Source organism: Chironomus tepperi, unplaced genomic scaffold, assembly GCF_022539635.2.
Source record: "Chironomus tepperi strain 1889 unplaced genomic scaffold, CSIRO-AGI_Ctep_v1 contig_376, whole genome shotgun sequence".
Lineage (NCBI taxonomy): Eukaryota > Metazoa > Arthropoda > Insecta > Diptera > Chironomidae > Chironomus > Chironomus tepperi.
In genome coordinates this window covers 3,325,574-3,347,101 of record NW_027226498.1, presented here as the reverse complement: position 1 = coordinate 3,347,101, position 21,528 = coordinate 3,325,574, and the positions used below count along the sequence as shown (strand labels likewise).

The following is a 21,528-nucleotide window of genomic DNA, read 5'->3' as shown; positions in this document are numbered from 1 at the left end:
TTATATCTCTCTATACGAATGTGAAATAATATTGTGGAAATAAGCATAAGAGCACAAACTGACTGTATATATACAATTTTATTTTTTTTTCTTCTTTTCAATTTTTTTCTCGTTTTTTGCCTTCATTTATTTTTTTCTCGATTTTCTGTCGGACGACACCTGACTCTTTTGGCTCTCTTCGTCACATTAAAAGAAGGCAGCAGAAAAAAAATAAGTTCAACAGTATTATTATTATTTTTAAATCCGCTCGCGCTTAGTATAACGTGTTGAGTCCGCGAATGCGAAACAAGTTTTTCCGATTTTCGGATTTTTTATCGAACTTTTTTCTCTGCTGATATATTTGTTAAGTAACAAAAAATGATGGAAATTAAATATGTAAAATGATAAATATGAGAAAAATTTAAAATTAGATTGAGAAAAAAATTTAAAGTCGGAAATAAATTTTAAAATTTTGTTTAATTGATACTTAAAAATAAATTTAAAAAAAAACAGCATTCGAGTGGAATTTGTGAAAAAAAAAACATTAAATTTGACTTAATAAATTGTGATTAATTTGTGATTAAAAATAAAAAATGTTGTGAAAGATAAACTCAGTTTGATATTCACAGACCGATAAGTTTTTACGAAAATTTAAAATAAATGAAAATACATTAAAAATGAAACCTGTCAACATGTCAAATATTTTGAAAAAATGAAGATATTCAAATAAAATTAAACCAAACACATCACGATTCAATAAAACATGCAAATGACAATAATTTAAACAATTATCAATGACATAAAAAATTAAGTTGATTTTCAAAAATTACAATAAAAAATTTTTACTTAAATTTTTGGTGCCAAATTCTTTATTAAAAATATAAATTTTCAAACAAAAAAATTCAAATCTTAAAAAAACATCGAAAAAATTCTAAAAGAGCAAATCAAAAAAGATTTAAATTAAATTAACCAAGAAAATCTTAAAAATAAAAATTCACAACAACGTTCCCAAGAATCTAAAAAATTCAATAAATATTAAGCAAAACATGGTAAGTACAACATTTTCTTCATTCAAATACAAATTTTAATGCAAAAGCCGTCGCAAAATTGATCCAAAGCTGAATGTTATTTTCATAATTCTTATCATACTTTAATGCGTCTCGAATATACTCCCCATTTAATATTGCTATACATGAGTTAATTGCAGTTGAGGAACATAGATTGTCACAACAATATTTACCAGAACTGTCAGTCAAGTCACATTTGGTGATAAAATTGTTTATAGAAACATAAAAATATTTCAATAATCGGTTCAAATTGATAAAAGCAACAATAGCAGCTGTTTCTTTATTATTTCGCTGGCTGTTGATGAATTTTGTACATTCTGACGACAGTTATAGATGAAAAATATTTTTTTACATGTTTACTTTTGTCAGTAAGCTCATAATTAGTTTTTCGTGAAAAAAATTGTCAATACAGTCATCACAATTTTTGATGTCATTTAAAGATTTATTAAAAGGCAGAAAAATATAAAATTCAAATATTAACAATTTTGAAATGGCATGAATTCCTAACAGACAGTTAGCATACTCACTAAAATGAGCATGCTTATGAGTATACTCGATCGATATAATTGAGCATCTTAGTTTGTTGGACATCATCATGAGCATGCTCCTAAAGATTAAAAATAGAAACAATCATATTCACACCAAATTTTCAATTAGCTAGCAAAAAGTCTGTGCACGAGTATACAGATCTAACAATGAAAACCACATCTCGATTGGAGCTTCCGCTGCCGAGAAATCGAAAAAAAAACGCTTTCTGCTAGTTAGCAAGCTACTTTTTGTTATTAAACTTGACTTGATTAAAACTCAAATTTAATAGTTCAGGTTTTTTGCAGTCTGATAGATATCGACCGATGTAGGGGTGTATTTGAGAGAAGGGGACGGAAGGATTTGGGGGTCAAAACTCCTACTTTTCCGGAAAAAATTCTTATTGCTAGAGTTTTTTAGTGAAAAAATCCCCAAAAAAACCCTTTTAAATTTTGACGATCCATGCTCCAAATCATGAAAAAATGAGCTTCTTTTAAATTCGTTTAAGATACATAAAGACTAAACCATTATATTACCGGACCACTTCGGCTCACTAAGATTGATTAATATTGGACATAAAATAATTTCTCAAGTAGTGTGCAATATTAATTTTTTATTTGTATTGATTTTAATAATGTTAGTATGGTAAATAGGAAGAAAAATCAAGGAAATGTCGAAGTAAGAAGAATGGGTTATTTTGTTGGGCATGACTAGGTTGAATGATTTTCAAATCAGAATGTCTACTATATCTTTAATGTTCATATGATGCTTCTGTTTTATATTATTTTATCATCTGAATATTTTTAACTTGGTTTTTATGGCCGATTTTAAAACTGTCAAATTATTAGAAAGCTTTATAAAATCAAAAAAGTTTCAAATTCATCTGTAGAATAAAAATACTCAATAATTTTTATTCAGTTTTCCTTTAAATGTAATCTTGACTTCATACACAGGATGCACTCAACGAAAATGTGATTAGACATCATAACCCTCAATATTTATTATAGACTACTGGAGCCTCCTCAGAAATCCGACAAAAAATTATTTTAATGTCAGCACTTGTAATACAAATAATTGACAACTTATTGCAGTACATTCAATCGTCATGATAGTCATTGCATGTCCTATAAATCATCTCATTTGATTGACTTTTTTCTAGCATTTCAATTTAACTATAAATTTTATTATTTAAAAATTATAAGTCGCAGTACTGTATGTACGACACTCAAAATACAAAGAAAAAGTTTTCTTTGTTTCAGCAGAAAAAAAAGAATTGCATATTTTTGTTTTACATGTCAATCAATAATCTTCATTATCAAAATAAACTAGAACGAATTGTGTTTGTATGTGACTCTTTTGATGGACGAATCAATCCAGAGACATTATCTTTTGACATATTGCGATTGTTTGTAAGTGAATTGCTAAAAGTAAAGTTTGTCCTAAATTGTAGTTCTGCAGTTTAGGATAAACTTTAAAATACAGTCGAAAATCCAGGCTTGCACATCAAAAATGTAGTTTTTGTCCGAACCCTAGTTGAAAGAGTGCATTGGATTTGTTCGAAAAAGCTTCAATCAGTCGAAAAATAGATTTGTTCGTGTTAATGAGAATGTCTGATAAAGGATTTTTAACATTGCTTAAAGCACCTTTAAAGTCTCTTTAAACTAATCTTCATCTTAAACATTCAAAATCAATCAACTCACGCTAACATTTGACCTTTCATTATCATTCAAATAGCAAGTTTGTGAGGTGATAAATTAACATAACAAATGAACTGCAAAAATTATTTTTCTACTTATTTATGAGACTTTCAAGGCAAAAGTGCGAACATAACTGGCATTTCTCACACATTGCAAAAAATATATCTGAGATTTTTCCCTCTAATCGCATTTTCGAATTTTCAAGGTGAAGCACATCTTTAAGCTGATAATTGAGGAGATAAATAATAAATAAAAACGACAAAAAGAAGAAGAGTAAAAAATCGATTTATTCGCGGCTCGAGAGTGAGCGTGATATAAATGTAATAAAAATATCTATCTTATATTGAGATCATAGTCAATAGATAAGTCAAAAAGTTGTAATAAGTATTGAAAGAAGTTTAATTGAAAGAATGTGAAAACAATGGGATTTGTTCACAGAGATTAAGGATGGAAAAATAGACAATAATTTAATTTGAGTGCGGCTCAATCTCTTCTAATTTTTCAATAAATTAATTTTTACATGCATATTCGTAAACGTGTGGAAACTTTGAACGTATTGGTTTTGTGGAAAAATATTTTTCAAGTATGAGAAACAATTTTTCTTTTTGTTGAAATTTTGTCTATTGGTCCGAACATATTCGGAATATGTCCGAACAGACGAGGAGCATGCTCATGAGTATGGTCACAAAATTGAATATTCATAATACTCGCGAGCACGCTCATTTAGGTGAGTTTTTGGATTGTCTGTTAGGAAATGAGAACTAATCAATTAAGTACTGGACTAATGGTAATTAGGTTTTTTAAGTTTACTAGACAGGGACTAGTTTAGGTTGGTTGCTAAAACGTTTTTATGCTGATTTTTATTATGTGATATTATGTATATAAATTAGTCTTCTTATCTGGACTGGTTTCAGATTCAAGCTGGCCTTCTTGTATAGTTTTTTACATCTGTGGAAACATCATTACACTTTTAAATGGCTCAAACGAATAAAAAGTTAGTAAAACTATTTTGAACTAATTAGTTAAATATATGCGCTTTAATTTGTACATATTCTCTGCTCCATTTCATGTAAATTATAATCGAAAAATTATAATTTTATTAATAAAACAATTCATTTTTTTCATAACCCTCAGAATTTGAGTATCTTTATTTCCTAATGGACAGAAAAGAACCTCAAAATGAGCAGCATCAGAAGAAGGGAAAGAAAAAGAAGAAAAATCACAAAATAAGAAGAAGAAAAGAAAGAAAGTGAAGACGTAAATTAAATAAAATGTTTATTGTATATTATGAGGATATTGAATGTTCAGTGATTCTGCTGCTGAAAAAAATTTTGTCGTGTCTTTATGATTTTGTTCTCTTCTTGTATAATGAAACTTATTTCCCGTCTACCACATTGAATTGTGAATATCTTCTTCTTTCCATCGACATAAAAGCGACAAATTCTTGAATTGAAATTTTTCTTTCTTTTCATTCTTTTGACTCCATTAATGACTTTTTAGTGTATTCAGAAAATCTTACTTATATGAATGTGTACGTATGCATTCTTATTAAGTTGTGGTATATATGAGGAGATGATTAATGGCCATGTCAAGTCAATTTAATTATGACTTTTTTTTGTGTTCTGTGGAATGTCTTCGATTCATTCTTTTGTGCATACTTAGTTAAAATTTGAATCTTTTCGGGTATGGCCGTTTAGAAATTCACACTCAGTAATTTGAAGTTAAAGACATTTTTCTCCTTAGTTGGACTTTGTAGGATCACTTTTGATAGTTATAATTGTAGATATTCTTAAAACCAACATTTTGGCATATAATTTGCTATGATTAGTGCTTTAATTAATGCAAAAATTCAAAAAATATCTCAATTACTGAGTGTGAATTTTTGTTCCATTTTTTGAAATTTTTCAGAAAAATTAATAAAAATCGCTAAATTTATGTGTTTATTATGATTTAAATTGTGGGAGCATAAAGATTTTATGTTCCTTTTTAAGATTAGATTACTCTACGGAAGCAAATCATGCTTTAAATTAGTTTAATTAACATAATTAGTAATCTGTTTTTGAAAAAAATTATTTTTTTCCGTTGAAATTTTGAAAAAAAATGGAACGGTATTTGCGGCTAAGCCCTTTCATAATTTTAAGGATATTAAAAAAATTTGAATATTAGAAAGAAAAATTCCAAAAAGTTCTGTTTTATTCCATTTTAACTGAATTTTAGTTAATATAATCAAAAGCATAAGTATATATCAGTACTCAAAAATGACTTTCAAAAATGTCAATCTCCCGAAATTCGACTAGATCTGTTGCTTTTAATTGTATTACATTTTGGAACAAAAAAAAAATTAGCTTATGATCGCATTCCAATGACAATTCTACACATATATTTTCAGCTATACCGATTTAATCGTTAATTACCTCTTTTTAACAAAGTCATTACAAATGACTGCAAACGAGAAATGTCTTGAAATACAAAAGAACTACAAGTTCTCTACTTATTCCAGTCAATTAAGCAACATAAAATATTAATTAGAATATGCAAGTTGCTGATACAATGTTCAACAAAATTTCAAAAGACTTGAATAATGAAAAAAAGTTGCTCGTTCCATACAAGCACTAATATTCATTCAGAAATGAATAGTAATAAGAACAATCTTCACAGTAAGCAACAAGAACGGTTTTTCTTTCATTCATCCATTCATAAATATCTAACAGCATCAAAAATGAATAATTTTCATTACCATTACAAAGACTTTTTTCCTTTTCTGTAGTAATTTCAATTTATTTCTCAATTATTTAACATTTTTAATGACACAACACAACAAAAAAAGATGAGAAGCTATGGACGACGTAGAAAAAAGAAAATATTTAATGACAATTGTCATCAATAAAACATCTCAATCATGAGTATAATTTCCTCTTAAATGGGTTCTATCATCGTCATAAATACACTCAATTATGTAGACAAGCCAAATTGCAAGAAGAAATTATTTATAATCTACAATAAAAGTGATTTAATTGGCGAGATACATCTGAATGATTGAGCTCTGATGATTCTAAGACATTTAAAGATGAGCAATTGACTTATTTAGGTTTATGTAGGTGTGACGTATTTTATGATGTAAATTCAAACTTGATATCATTAATCAGTATTCAACTTCATGTTAATGAGTCACTACAAATCAACAACAATGATAATGATGACGACCATCAAGTCTACTTTCATAAAAATTCCACAAATTGTTTAGACAGTAGAGCAAACAATTTTTTATTTTGTTCATATTTTCTAATTTTATATTGTTTATATATTCGAAACTATAATTTACCCCGAAAGCAAAACAATTTGATAAAAGTAACAGAAAATGGTGAAGCCTTTAAAATTCCAAACACAGTTAGGAGCACTGTGATATGCGCTTGCACGGAATTCGGAGAATTCGGACAAAAAGCGACCTAAAATTAGCATAAATATTTTCCTCTTGCCAAAATGAATAAAATACCTAGTTGAGAATATTAATAAATATCTATATCTTGTTTCACTACGGTGATACAGCAATCTGCAAAAACAAGAAGAAAACTTTTTTTTCATCTTCCCATGTATTTGTCTGGAATTGTCATGTCCACTTCTTCCTGCAAAACCTTTCTTGCAAAAAGATAATTTTTTGTGTCACATCATCATAACGGTGGGATCGGGCACACAAAAAAATGACGATGAAGAGCTGATTGCAAAAAAGCAACAAGGTAAAGAGGAAAATCATAAAAATATAATCTACATCATTCTTAATCTTCCTCTCTCGCTCTGATATTTCTTCAGTTTCATACTTATAATGATGCAATAAAAATGATTTTTATGATTTTTTTTTTTCTTTTTTTATCTGTCATTTTTTGCGCTCACATGCCATAACGATGACTTTTTCCTCGCATAAAATTTGTTTGTGTGGATTATTTTTTTAAGAAAATGAGGTTTTGCCTGACAATTTGGGTAAATATGTAGTTTATAGTTTGAGTATAGAAATAGGTAAGGTGTTTGGTTCAAATTTGGTATTATTTAACCTAATTTGATATAACTCGAATGAATGAAGTATTGTGCAACGTTGGATGAAGGACGGGTCAAGAATTTGAAGTGTAGCGCAGAAAAGAAGAACGAAACTAATGCCATGTAATAAATCAATATGATATGTAATTAATGATCGTAGTTAAAACTCATAATTATTGAATGCTACTGAAACTCTTTGTTTATTACAACTTTGAATAAGCGCTTTATCACCGCTCACCCTAATCTGGTGACATTCTTATATTTCTTCTCATTTTTTGCACTGATTATATCATAAATTTTATGTTCATTTCGTTACATACATAATTGCAATATACATATTGGGAAGAATAAACTGCGAAAAAAATTATTTGCAATCCTCACTGATATTTATGATGCATGCTATACATTTACATGGTTTGGTGTCATAAAAAATTAACATGCCATAATTGCTGACAAAAAATATGAAAAATCAAATTTTAAGGAGAGTTCTTAGTCATTTAGAGCTCATAAGTGGACACGACTCTAATGTTAATTGCATAAGAATGAAAATCACATACTACTGTTTGAATTGCATGCATTCTGAGCAAAAATATATAAAAGGGAATAAAAATGTGTCGCTTAATTGTCGGAATTTAAAGTAATAATATACAACGACGACCGCTGCATGCAATAGCAGTTAATTGGGCTGTAAAAAATTAATTACAATAAATGGAAAAAAATGACCTTTTTTATACGTTTCTGTTGCTTTTTCAATACATTGGGTGTCCATTCTAACGAGGTAAATGGTCAGCTTTATGAATATTAATGACAAGTTTGCAGAAATTTTTATTTGATTGTCGCAATTGAATATTTTTTTTCCTCTTTGAATGTTCACCTGATTCTATGAATTTTTAATTTTTAAGGAGGTTTTATTTGAATATTGAATATTAAATGCAATTCATTAAATCGTTTATTTTAAGTGTATTTGTACGGTCATAATGTTTTTGTCGACCACATGTCTGCTAAAAAATATAAGTAATACTATTTTTCAGAGTTAAATCCCCAAATATGGACACTCCCGAGTGGACAAGTTGGCATAATAACTATTTGAAGCAAAACCTACAGTCGACTAATGACATTTTCTCACGACGATGACACGTTCTATAAAGTATGTTAGTTAATAACTGGACCTTAACTAGACATAATACATGTCAAATTGTCCACTCGGGTTTGTTTTGCTCAAACCAAACATAGAACAAGATGTACGAAATATTTAAAACTGAAATACTTTTAATGCCTTTTGTAAGAATCACCAGGAAATTAAAATGCTGATAAAAATGAACAATCCCAAAATTTTTTGAACACAAAGAAATTTTTTAACTTAAATTCGATTTTATTTCGATATTGAAGACTCAAAAGAAAAATTCGTCACTGCTTAATCGAATTTTTTTTTTTAAACTTAGGAAATAATAATGAAAAACAATACAATCAACATTCATAGAGGAGACTTTTTCATCAATAGAATTGAAAAAAAAGACTAGAGTATACTTTGTAACTGCTCATTTTGTGTTTTAATTATTATTTCTATAAAATTCCATGTCGATGCTCGAAAATGAAAAGGTTCTTATGAACAATGATATAAAATTTATACTAATTCTCTTTTGAAAAAGGTGACAATAATTTTTTTTTTCAATCTTATGAGGTTAAATCTTTTTTGTTTTGAAGATCATATTGGTTATAGCTCTAACCAATTATTGACTGACTTTCCGAATAATTTGTTACAGAAAATGATTATTGATCGTTTTAAGATGGAATGGATGAAAACCTTCCTTGAATAGACAAGGACCATAAGAATGCTCACTAAATAGATCATCCTCAATTATTTTGTATGCTCAACAATCCAAAAACCATGATATCATTTATTTTATTCTAAAAACTTATATTTGTTATTTTTGCATGATTTCCTTTAAAATGCGCTATGTACCATATCCATTTCGCACCAAACACTTAATTCTATTTGTTCACATCTAAAGCTACAAATTTTTTTCTTGTTTCAGTTACTAATAGATTTCTTCTCTACTTTTTTAGTCATAAAAAATTATTTGATTCTTGTTCTTCTTCCTCTTACCATTGTTAAGTCAAGTACAAAATAGAAAGAATATGATGATACCAAAGAATATAACGAGAAGAAGAACCTGTGAACGGGCTTTCTAATAAATCACAACGAGAATTATAATGTGTCGACGACAAAAAAGAATTAAAGAATGAAAACGAGAAGTTTGTGCCTCAATAAATCAATAAAATTCTTTTAATCACATTGAGAAGAAGATGTGGAAGAAGGAGGCAAGAAATATCGGAAATTTCTGTTGCATTACTAGTTAATATACAGGCACGTATTCAGGAGGAAGTTTGGATCAGCACTCTTCATCACATTTTTTGAAAAAAATACTTTAAATTGCTAGGGTTTTTTAAAAAAAAAACCCAAAATTTTAGCGATCTAAATTCCTGGATACACCCCTGTTGAAAGACATATAAAGTTCATGAAACAATTAAATTTTTTTTTTATGAATTGCGATCTTCATCAAGAAAAATTAGTCACAGATTTTAATGAATGAAAATTTTATATTGAGAATATGAGTAAATTATTCGACTATATAGAACGCATTTTAATAAATTAAACGGAAGTTAAAGAAGGACATGAATTACAGGAGTACAAAACCAGTTTAAATTGCTTAACATTGCTTAATTTTAAAACTGAATTGATTTGATCTAAAGTAATCAAGATCTAATTCAATTGAATGACCAACGAAGAAATGAAGTCAAAATGAAGCTTTTAGAACATTAAATGTGGTAAAACTATGCTTTAAAAATTATGGAAGTTCCATTGCGACTTATTACAATAATATACCTCTCTTTTTAATCTGTATCACTTCAATATATTATTCAGAAATGAAAAGAAAGAAGCGATTATGAACATGGGATGAGATGAAGAACAAGTCTATTCAATTGAAAGAAAAAGAGAAAAAATAATGTTAAAAACGAAGTGAAAAAGAAAAATTTAAATTAGCACTTGTATGAGATAACTAGCAACTTTAGTTTTAATCATATTTCAATCATCCATAGTATACATCCATTCGTCATGCCCAAAGCACTTTAATAATCTCATTAACACCTGCCAAAATTGTCATATTTATACCCACATGCTTACAAAAGTCTTTTTTCTGGTGACATGCGCGAAATGATGTTTAAGTTTTTAATTAACGACAAAATGTTTTGTTGTCATATATTTTCATGGATTGTGCTCACGACAAATATCAACTTCGATGATGGTTTGTAAATAACGAGAGAGAAAATTATCACCAAACTTAATTTTAAGTATAATAATTATAATGTAAACCATGACATTATTATTGATCATCATTATTAGGTTTATGGCAGGGGGACACTACTTAGTGGAAAATATGATTTTCGCCAATCAGTCTCTTTTTGAGCTATATGTATTATATTATGCAGAAAACAAAAACTTTTCCTCCCAGTAAATAATGGCAGCAGTCAACGACAACTCTTAAAAAGACATACAAAAACATCAAGTAAATACTCGTTCTCGTATTTATTAAATGCTTGTCTTATTATTCCTTTTTAGATACACCATCAATATGTCCAATCGACATGTCTCGTTTTAAAAAGCCGCAACTCTTTTTTGTGAGAAGAAAGAGAGGAAAAATAACAAGAACCACGAAAAGTCAGAAAATGAAGTGTTGATAAATTACTGTCAATATTTAAATTTTAAATTAAACATATTTAATGTTGAAGAAATGTAAGAAAAATATTAATCGACTCCTCCTGTTCCTCTTGTGTGCTGCACTCACACACAGAGCATTCATATTATTTTTTTACGATAAAGCAATTAATTATGCACAAAAAATGAAAATTATACAATTAAAGTCCCAGCTCAATTGCAATTCATAACGCGAAAGATTTATTTAATTTAATATGATTCGCTGTGATATTAAAGATTATATTGTACTTTAAAGTGCATGGTCGATTATAGAGTCAACATGAAATGGCTTTAGGCGCTATCTTCTCATATTTATGCCTCTCATTTTACTTTATCTCTTTTAGTTTTTTTTTGTTGCTGTTGTTATTTGCTGTAATCGAACACATTTGTATGGACTATACACACATTTTTTATGATTTTATTTCTGTTTTGCGCTTCTCCACTTTCATCTCGTGCGTGGGTGGATGTGTGGCTTTATATTTTGCATATCTTCTACTCAATTGAATTTAATCGATTATGTTGAATCAAAAAATTATAAAAAATTGTTGTCCATTTCTTTTTAAAATTGTTAGTGGCTTACTTAAATCCTCTCATTTTTTAAAAAATTTAAACTTGTGCAAAATCTTCAAACTCAAATCCCCGTGTTAATAAATTCACAACATTTCAAAATATTTTCATGCAATTTATTCATTCATCATCATCTAATGTGCTTCATCATTTATTCTTTAATTTCACATTAAATAATTTTTGCTTGCCATTAATTAATTTAATTATTTCTAAAAGTAAAAGAAAAATTAATTCCATTTATCAGCATGAAATGATCAAGAAAAAAAAGCATGGGCAACAAAATTGAATTTCAAATGCCATAAAATTTTGTTAGAAAAAATGCCATCCAAATAAGATTGCGTATTATTGCAATACGGTCCCGTGCACACACTTAAAGAAAAGAAGCATAACATGACACATCACGGAATTATTTATGACTTGATTTGACTTGACCATAAGAAAAAAAAATGTGAACACATTATGCTATATATGCTCTAGTAATTGTGAGTTCGTCTTTAAGAAGAAAAAACTGTGCTTCTCTATGATCGCTCATTCGCCTCAATGCCCGGGCGACGTGTACTGTTAATGAAACAAAAGTGATGTCTTTTAATTAGTTGATGGACTCACCGAAACGTAACCGGTGCTTTATCGTTTATTATGTGAGTCTATGTACTCACTTGCTGCTTATGAAAACACTTTACTGAAATTTATTTTTTCATATTTTTACTCGCGTTTCTTTAGCCATTCATCAAATTATGTGTATGAGGGTATGAGTGTGTGTCTATTAAAATTGTAACGGGAAACCTATATGGTTTTAAAGATATATTAATTTTCTTAATAGCCTTTTATATTTAATCATCAAATTTGTAATCTAAATTGATGCAAGAGGCATTAAAATTGTGTTGTTACTATTAAACTAGTGTTGTATCCCGTCAACCTGATGGACAAAAAATAATGTATTGGTTATTAGAGCTTCTTTGAAATTTAAGACTTCTTTATAAATATTGAAGTATTTAAATCCACCTAGATACATATTTTAGGATCCTATAAGAATATATAATTTTTGAAAAACAAAGAAGCAATAATTGAGAAAAAGATAGACCGGACACACAAACTACAAACCAAAAAGCAATAACGATGAATATTTGAATAATTTTTCAAAATTTGATGAGCGATGAGCCGTATGTGCAGTTCACTTATTACTCTACAGAAAAAAAATGAATTTTTTAATTAAGCTATAGATCTTTCCCTAGAAACCGAACGAAATAAGTACAGAATTTCAAAACGATAGAAATAAGCCTTAGCCTAAACTTTTGTTGATGAATACATGAAATAAATGTCTCAACATAAAATGATACTGTATACTATATCAATCAAGACTATTCCTGCAAGGCACAAGTAGCAACAATACTAGCTAAATAATAATGATTCAAGGTTTTCAGGTGGATATAATCACAGGCCTTTTATGTATAATACAATCTTTATGAAATATGTGTCACATTTAACATTATAATAAATGTAATTATATGTCTCATACGTACCAGTCAATACTTTTGTGTTTTATGTTATTTGTAGCACGGCAGTCGATTTGATTTGTTTTTTCATTGTCAATTCCGGCTTGTCGATTACTAGTATGTAACTGCTGGTGCTGCTGTGGTTGCGAGATAGATTTTAATGTTGCAATTTTTTTTACTGTTCCTAATACAAAATGATTTAAATGCGGATAGGAAAAAAATTGTAATGGAGACAGAAAAAAATTAAAAAGATAAAGAGCGACAAAATAATTGAATGGGATTGATCAGAAATGAGATTTTTTTAGCGGGTTATATTTTATGGCTCATTAAATATATTACGATTCATCCAAATATGCAGGTCTGCAGCTTTGAACGAACTATAAGATACAGTCCAGAATTGCAAGCCTGTGCATCTAAAATGCAGGCCTGATAAATATATTGTCCATGATTCTAAAAATGCGCTTTGACTTTCCATATAATCGCATCTTCCAAACTCGGTTTTTACGACAGCAAAAAATATGAAATGAAAAATTATTGCAGAAGATTGAAATTAAATAAATTATTGGAGACCTCCCCTTTCAGCAATGAAATTGAAATTTACAACTTGTCTGTTTTTCATGCATGCTTTGTGAGTGTAAATGTTACTTTTTATACAAAACCTAGCGCTCATTGAATCAGGTTGTAAATGATTCTAAGTATTAATTCTGGATTATTGAGTAAATAATAATTATTAAGTACTATAAATAATCGATGACAATCGACAGATCGGTCTATCTCTGTCTGACACAAGTAACACTGGATATTGCTAGATGAGATAACAAAAGCAGTGATTTTTGAGAAATAAAAATATTTTATTTTATTTGGAATGTACGCGATTATTGAAGGTCACATCAAAATGACATTTAACCAGGCACAGTACGCTCACAGAAATTATATACACATAAAATATTATACATACCGTAAAAAATTTATCGATTAATTGTCTGTATTGAAATGTTTATGAAAAAAAAAATTTCTTGTTGTTGCTAAATCACCAATGGAACAAAATAATTGTTGAAAATTGACGAAAACGTAAGACATTAATTATTGACATTCAACGATCAATAAGTTTTTTTTTTATTTTTAAACGTTTACTTCTCACGGCAATAGGAAATATTACAATTTTTGTGACTCTCTGTGATTCAAACTTTTAATTTTTTTTTTGTTGCCATTGCCGTCATTATTGATGATAGTGTGTGAACTATAAATAATCTTTGGTAATTTTTTTCGCATTTAATTTGGGCACGCTTTACTAAGGGGTTTTTACGATCAATATGATTGCTGCTTGAAGTGATGGAATTAAATTATTTTGGGTCAATGTCTAACGTTGACTGGGTGATTATTTGAATTTTGTAATTTTCATGGATTTAATTTTTTGAGTCTTTTATGTGAGGAAATAAATTACTGAATTATGAATGTTTTAGAATTTTGAAGGATCTGAATCTTTTTAAAAACTGACCTGGTTGTCAACCGGATCTTATATGCATGTAATTCAGGGTCTATACTAGTTTAAAATTGATTTTCAAATTTTGAATAACTGAAACCAAAAAGCATTAATTTGGATTTATTTTCTATATCCTATCGTTTTGATTCATGGATCCAATTATTTTGGTATTACTATTTTTTTGTTCAAATTATCGTAGACTGTTTTAATTGCATAAAATAAACGTCTTTCAGACTTATTAATAACCCGCAAAAATGACTCATCGAAGACTATTAATTTATGAATATTTGATAAATATTGAAACTCAAACCGAGTGAATAAAAATGATATTTCTTTGAAACAATATTAGCTACAGTTATGCTTGTCTAACTGATTCAAATCACACGCAATAAAATGAGACTCTAGAAATATTTGTTTTTCTATTTTTCTCGCCTCTCTTTCCATTTAATCGTGAATTGTTTAAAATTTCAACGGTATTTAACGAATACATTGAAAATAATTTCCCCCTTACATTTGATAGAAATTAAAAATATGGCATAAAGTGTAAGAAAAAAACTCGATTAAAAAGTGACATGTGTGGCTCCATCATCATCGTCGTCGTCATCCCATCAGAAACATTTTATGAAATCATTTTATAGTACAGATCATTTATGAGTAGCATAGTTCTTTTTGTGAAGGAACTGATGGCGCATATTAATAATTGTTTGGCCAAGAAAAGACTTTTTAATATTATAAAGACAGAATAGTCAAAACGAGATAAATTTTATGTGACTTACATCCAGAAATACAGCTAACTAGAAAGGAAAAAGTGAGGAGAGAAAATCGAAATAAAATAAAACACATGTTTTATAATTGTACACAATATGAACAAATTTCATTTTATTTTTATGCACAATCATCTCCACCTTTTTCATAGAATTTTTCGATCTACAAATTTTGTTACAAAATCTACTTTTTTTTATTCAGCTTGCGGGATTTTTTATGCGGCGTGTCATTTTTTTTTATTTTTCAGGAACACATGACATGTGAATTTTTTTTCGATATTTAATTTTATTTCCTTCTTTTGCGTCATTTCAGATTGAAGATAAAAGAAATTGAAGTAAAATTAACATTTGACTAATAGAATAAACCAAAGCTGGGACAGGAAATACGTACAAAAATCACCCCCAATGGTTATGTCACCAAGTCGTCAATTGTCATCACCAGATTTAGCAAAGCATCCAATTAATATGCATTTGAGTCAATTGCAACATTCACAGCTTCAACTTGCGTCTCAAATGCACCAAAAATTAGCGACAGGACTGACACCAAATCATATGGGCAGTGGATTTTTTAAAAGTCCTTCATCATCACCAAATAGTAATAATCAAAATTCTTCGAACAATATGAACAACCGATCCCCTGCATCGTCACCGATACGAGACTTATCCTCGCATCCATTAAATAGACTGCAAAATATGCAGCCGTTCGATTTTCGTAAATTAAATGCAGCACATCAAATGGGACTAAATCCATTTACAGCAGCAGGTATGCCAACTCCAAAGTTTAGTCCAGAAGCTTTACATCAGTTGCAGCAACAACACGATGAGCAAATTAGAAAGGAAAAAGAAAGACGTAGAAATTCCTCAGCTTCAGATTCTTCAAATACATCAGCAGGAAATTTACCCTCGAATTTCATGAATTTGTCAATGGGTCACTTACCATTTCCAATACCACCAATGTCACTAGCTAGCTCATTAAATCATTCATTAGCTGCATCGTTGGTTGCTCAATCATTTCCAAATCTGTTAGCATCGGCAAAGGCCGCTGCTAATGCTCCACAACATCACACATCGCAGTCAACATCAAAGTCTGATCATCACTTACAATCACCAAAAAATAACGAGAGAATAGATATAAGTAACACGAATCCATATGACTTAGCAAAATCCAAGTGCTCAGATATGGATGTGTTAAATTTAAGTCGTGGCAGTAACAATAATAATAAGTTTTCATCAAAACACACAGAACTGTCATCACAATCACCGCCGTTGAATTCATCGTCAATTTCATTACAGCAGCAGCAGCATCATCAAAAGTCACAGACACCGCCAAAGCGACAATGGGGAACAATTCCACCGAATTTGGGCATACAATTTATAAATCCCAGTACTGGAAAGAAACGTGTTCAATGTAATGTTTGCCTTAAGACATTTTGCGATAAGGGTGCATTGAAAATTCATTTCTCTGCCGTTCATTTACGTGAAATGCATAAATGTTCAGTTGAAGGTTGCAACATGATGTTTAGTTCCCGACGTTCACGCAATCGACATAGCGCAAATCCAAATCCAAAGCTTCATTCACCTCATTTGAGACGTAAGATATCACCACATGATGGACGAAGTGCTCAGCCACATCCTATGCTATTACCACCTCCTGGTTCACTTCAAATGCATCCATTTAGTCCATTTCCACTTCTTCCACCAGGTGATTTACGTCATCAGCAGCTGGCTGGCTTAGATTTTAAACAAAACCTTGAAGCATTGAGAATGAAAGAGCATGAACAGCAGAGACGACAACATGAAAGTCGTCGAGATAATTTCGAGGAACAAAAAAGTATGGAAGCACTCCGCAGTTTGTCAAGGGCTGATAGTAATGACAACAATAGCAACAGCGATGATGAAATTGAAGATGATGATGATGATATTAATATTGACAATGGAATTAGTTCCGACTCGGATGATGTAAAGCCCAACATGAACTTTATGCACTTCCCAATAGATTCCGAATCCTATACAAATAATAGAGTTGATGATGAGCAACCTCAAGATTTTAGTCTTAAAATGAGCAACAATAAATCTTCAATAAATGACGACATGATAAATGGTGCTTTTAATGAAAGTAGTAATGAGGAATCGACCTCAACTGATCCACCAAAGGACGAGCAATCGGTTGCATCACAAAGTCAACATCATTCAAATAAACGTAAACGTAAAAATCAAAATCCAACAAAATGTTCAATGTCACCGACAGCTGCTGTGAATATGATGATGATGATGATGGAAAACGATGAGCATTTGTCAAGTGATGAAATGACGAAAATAAAGAAAGAGCCAAATTATGATTGTGATGATAGAGTTGTGTCTCCACAAAATAAGAAAATAAAAATTCGTAATGGAATCAATAATGCTGATAGACTTGATACATATGAAAATGATAATGAAAATTCTCTTAAATTAAAGAAGGAACCAATTGAATGTAAGCAGGAAGAAGATGATGAAAATTCAGATGCTGAAAATGACAAATCACAGGAAGACGATGGAAATGGCACTTTAAATTTATCCATAAAGAATCGAACAAATGAAAAAGTCGGTCAGTCACGATCATCGAATGATTTTTCGAACAATAAGCTTAACAGCAAATTTGAGAATTTACATCAAACAAGCACTACACTTCGTCAACTTGAACAAATGTCTCAAAATGCAGGTGCTTTCAATTCTTTCATAAATGGCACGAATATCCTCGGTCCACAATTCCCACCTCTCAATTTTCTCATTAATAATACACCGCCAAGTCCAGTCAGATCACGATCACGTACCCCAACACCTGATCGTGAACGAGACAATGAGGAGAATCGATCGCCATGCTGCGAGCATGGAATAATAATTGAAGATCAAAATGGAATGAAAAAGTGCTCAGCATGTGGCTCAAAGTCACAATTTTCGAATGATCAAATGTCATTTGTCTGTAACATTGACGGATGTAATGCGAAATTTCCAAATAAAAGATCACGAGATCGTCATAGTTCCAATTTAAATCTTCATCGAAAGCTTTTATCGACAAGTGATCGAGTAACGCCAAACACTCATCTTAATCCACATCATCATGCGGCCGCAGCAATGGCTGCTGCAAATTTTGACCCTAAAACATTTGCAGCCTTTCAAAATCCATTACAAGCAGAATTGCTGGCAAGACTGTATGGCGATCCAAGAAACTTTTCAATGAAACTTGAAGCATTAAAAAGTCAATTGCCAATGGTAAACCAACACAATTATCAAGAAGCACTTTTTAATGGACCACATCAGAAACTTCAACAGTCGGCTGCGGTTAATAATCCATTTTTGTTTCCCCATTTAGCCGGACTGCCAGGCTTTGCATTTGCATCACATTTATTGCCACCGCAAATGAATAATTTGACAGCTTCATCTGCTTCCACCACGCTCAATAATCGTCTTACACCACGCTCAGATTCACCATCATCTCCGCCATCATCTGCAAATATGAATATGCCTTCACCACAATCACAACATGATGATGATTTTAGACGTTCCGATTCGTGACTACCAAAAAATATGTCTAATAATAAAAGTAATTGTAATAACTCACTGTTGACTTTTCGCAATTCACTGTTTTTGAAAAATCTCTCGTGAGACTATAACGATATTATAGGAAATACTATAAAATAAATGAAATGAATACCATTTAAGCAAAATAACATATATAACATAAAAAAAAAATTAAATTAAAAACTAAGGTGAAGAAAATAACGAAAAACTGTGTAATATGCAATTGTATAGACGTACATCTTATTAATCTCTTTTGCTATCTGCTAAGGCTAGAAAACTGTTGGAAATTCCAAGGGAATTAACAAATCTACGGATGGCTTAACATTTTTAGTATTGAAATTATTTATAATTTTGCAATATGAAAAAACTCCAACAGTCTCTCCCTTGATTTTTTATATTACACACTATAAGAAATAACACGTCATATCATCATACAGATAGGTCTACATATTTTATCTTCAACATCAAACACTTCTTTTAATGATTCATTTTAAAAGTTAATAATCATAATGATTAGACTTTCATATTACGCGTGGAAGTTAATACAGTAAATATAATTAAATTTAGCAAAAACATGCGCAATCATATCAAAGAATCTTACCTATTAAAAAATTGATATTATAAAAATCATTAATCGAATAGAAATAATATTTTAATGAATTAAATAATTTAACTGATTGTAAGTGATCTCCAAAATATTATCAAATATGGATGAGGAATTTTTAAGAAAAATTCTTGTCTTAAGCGCAAATCCAGTGATATTCATTGTATGAAAACCTAAAAAAAATTTTTGATGGATAAATATATACGTATGAATTGGAATTAAAATGTGTTGATGCTGGAGAAGTCTTGTAAGAAGAAGTTGCTAGAATTTGAATTTTTAAAAAGCGGTCGTAGACCCTCCCCTAACCCTCGATCATTAATATCGAATCAGGATTTATCCAAAATGATAGGATACAAAAACATTGTAATGATTAAAAAAATTTGAATTTTTTAAAGAGTTAATCCGAGCAGGAAACAAAATATTAGTGTTTGTCCAAAATTGCAGCCTTGCAAATTTGGACAAACTATAAGATACAGCTCAAAATTGCAGGTCAGCACATTTTAAATACAAATATTAACAAAATCTTTAGTTCAATTATTGCTATGATTTTATTAATATTTCTGTTATTGATCCGATATTATTTTATTGCTTAGGATGGAACCGATAAAAATAATTTTTAATTTCTTCAATTCAGAAACTTAAAACTTCTTCAACAGACCATTAGACACAACAATTAGAAATCACAAAAAAAGGTGACAGTTAATAGATATTTTAAAATTTGTGGTTGATTATCCTAAAACTAGATTAAACTAAAATGAAAAAGCATTCTCGAAAGCAACAACATTTAAATTATCAAGAAATTTCACAAAAAATTAAAATAATTAACAGAATGGAATTAGTGGAAATAATTAAGCAACAAAAATTAGATTATTCTTTAGATCTTATTTATTTAATGTGCAATATTTATTTTTACTTTTTTTTCGTATCTTATAATTAAAATTAATTAATTTAGTCTTCGAGAATTATCATAATAATAGTAATTAAAGATGTGTATAATTTTATACAATTTCCTTTGAATTTAATGTTAAGTTTAATTTAATTTACACAAAAACACACATACAGACATAAAAAACATGTGGAAATGGAACCTCAAGAATGAATAAAGTTAAAAAAAATTGTAGCAAATTAATCACAATATCACGAGTCCTATTAAATGCATTATTGGGAACATTCATAAATTACATAACGTTAGAAATAGCGTTTTTTGAGACCTATCCCCAGTTGATTTGAAACAAAACCGAATCTTGTTTTTTTAGGTTGGTAAAGAAGCTTTGACCTTACTGAATCACAACAAAATCATGGATCAAATTTTGGGCTCCGTAACAAAATTGTAAACATATCCACCTCTTAACGTAATTTTTTTTTGAATGTTCCCATTAGAATTATCATATTTTTTAGCTAAATTGTAATTTGGGAAAGATTAACCATAAGTTCAGAGCTTGAATTCGGCTCGGATTTTGTCTTTGAGCTCTGCAAAACTTTAAATAGAATGAAATTTTGAAAGGTCTATCCTCTATTTGATGAAAACATACAGGAGATTAAGATGATTTCATTCATCATAAGTCGATTTCTGTCTGCTATTTTGGATATAAATTGATTGAATTAAGTCTAGGATTGATTTAAAAGTGACTGATATTGTTACGCTAAAAAACTGCAAAGTTTTGATATTTAAATTTTTTTTAAAAATGAAATTTTAGTTTAAAATTCAAAAAAATTGACATTTGAATAATTTTTTTGACTCAAATAAATAAAAACGTTTCAAAAAAAAAATTAAAAAAACGAAAAAAGAAGAAATAAAATAAAATTATTAAAAAAATATTGTTAAATGTTTTCAAACACATATAAAATTCGTTCAATTCTTTAAGTGTTTCAATTTTGTCAGAATCACATTATTGATATTACAGCAGTTATTTTCACGATTTGAAATGAGTGAGATATAAAAGGCTGTACATCATTCAGCAGCATAAATTGCCATCGGAGACCTTTACTAAAGTGCACACAC

General features: G+C 29.5%; 1 protein-coding gene across 1 annotated transcript; it reads left to right on the top strand.

Annotated features, from left to right (window-relative positions):
* The first annotated feature begins 558 nt into the window (after positions 1-558).
* Positions 559-21,199, top strand: LOC139096130 (zinc finger protein basonuclin-1-like). The gene is made up of 2 exons (XM_070647780.1): positions 559-1,028; positions 15,675-21,199. Exon 2 carries the CDS (start codon positions 15,767-15,769, stop codon positions 18,914-18,916), a length of 3,150 nt encoding a protein of 1,049 aa, XP_070503881.1. The 5' UTR covers positions 559-1,028; positions 15,675-15,766; the 3' UTR covers positions 18,917-21,199.
* Positions 21,200-21,528: the final 329 nt, after the last annotated feature.

Coding starts and splice junctions, on each gene's coding strand:
- LOC139096130 (XM_070647780.1), top strand. CDS start 15,767: ATGGTTATGTCACCAAGTCGTCAATTGTCATCACCAGATTTAGCAAAG.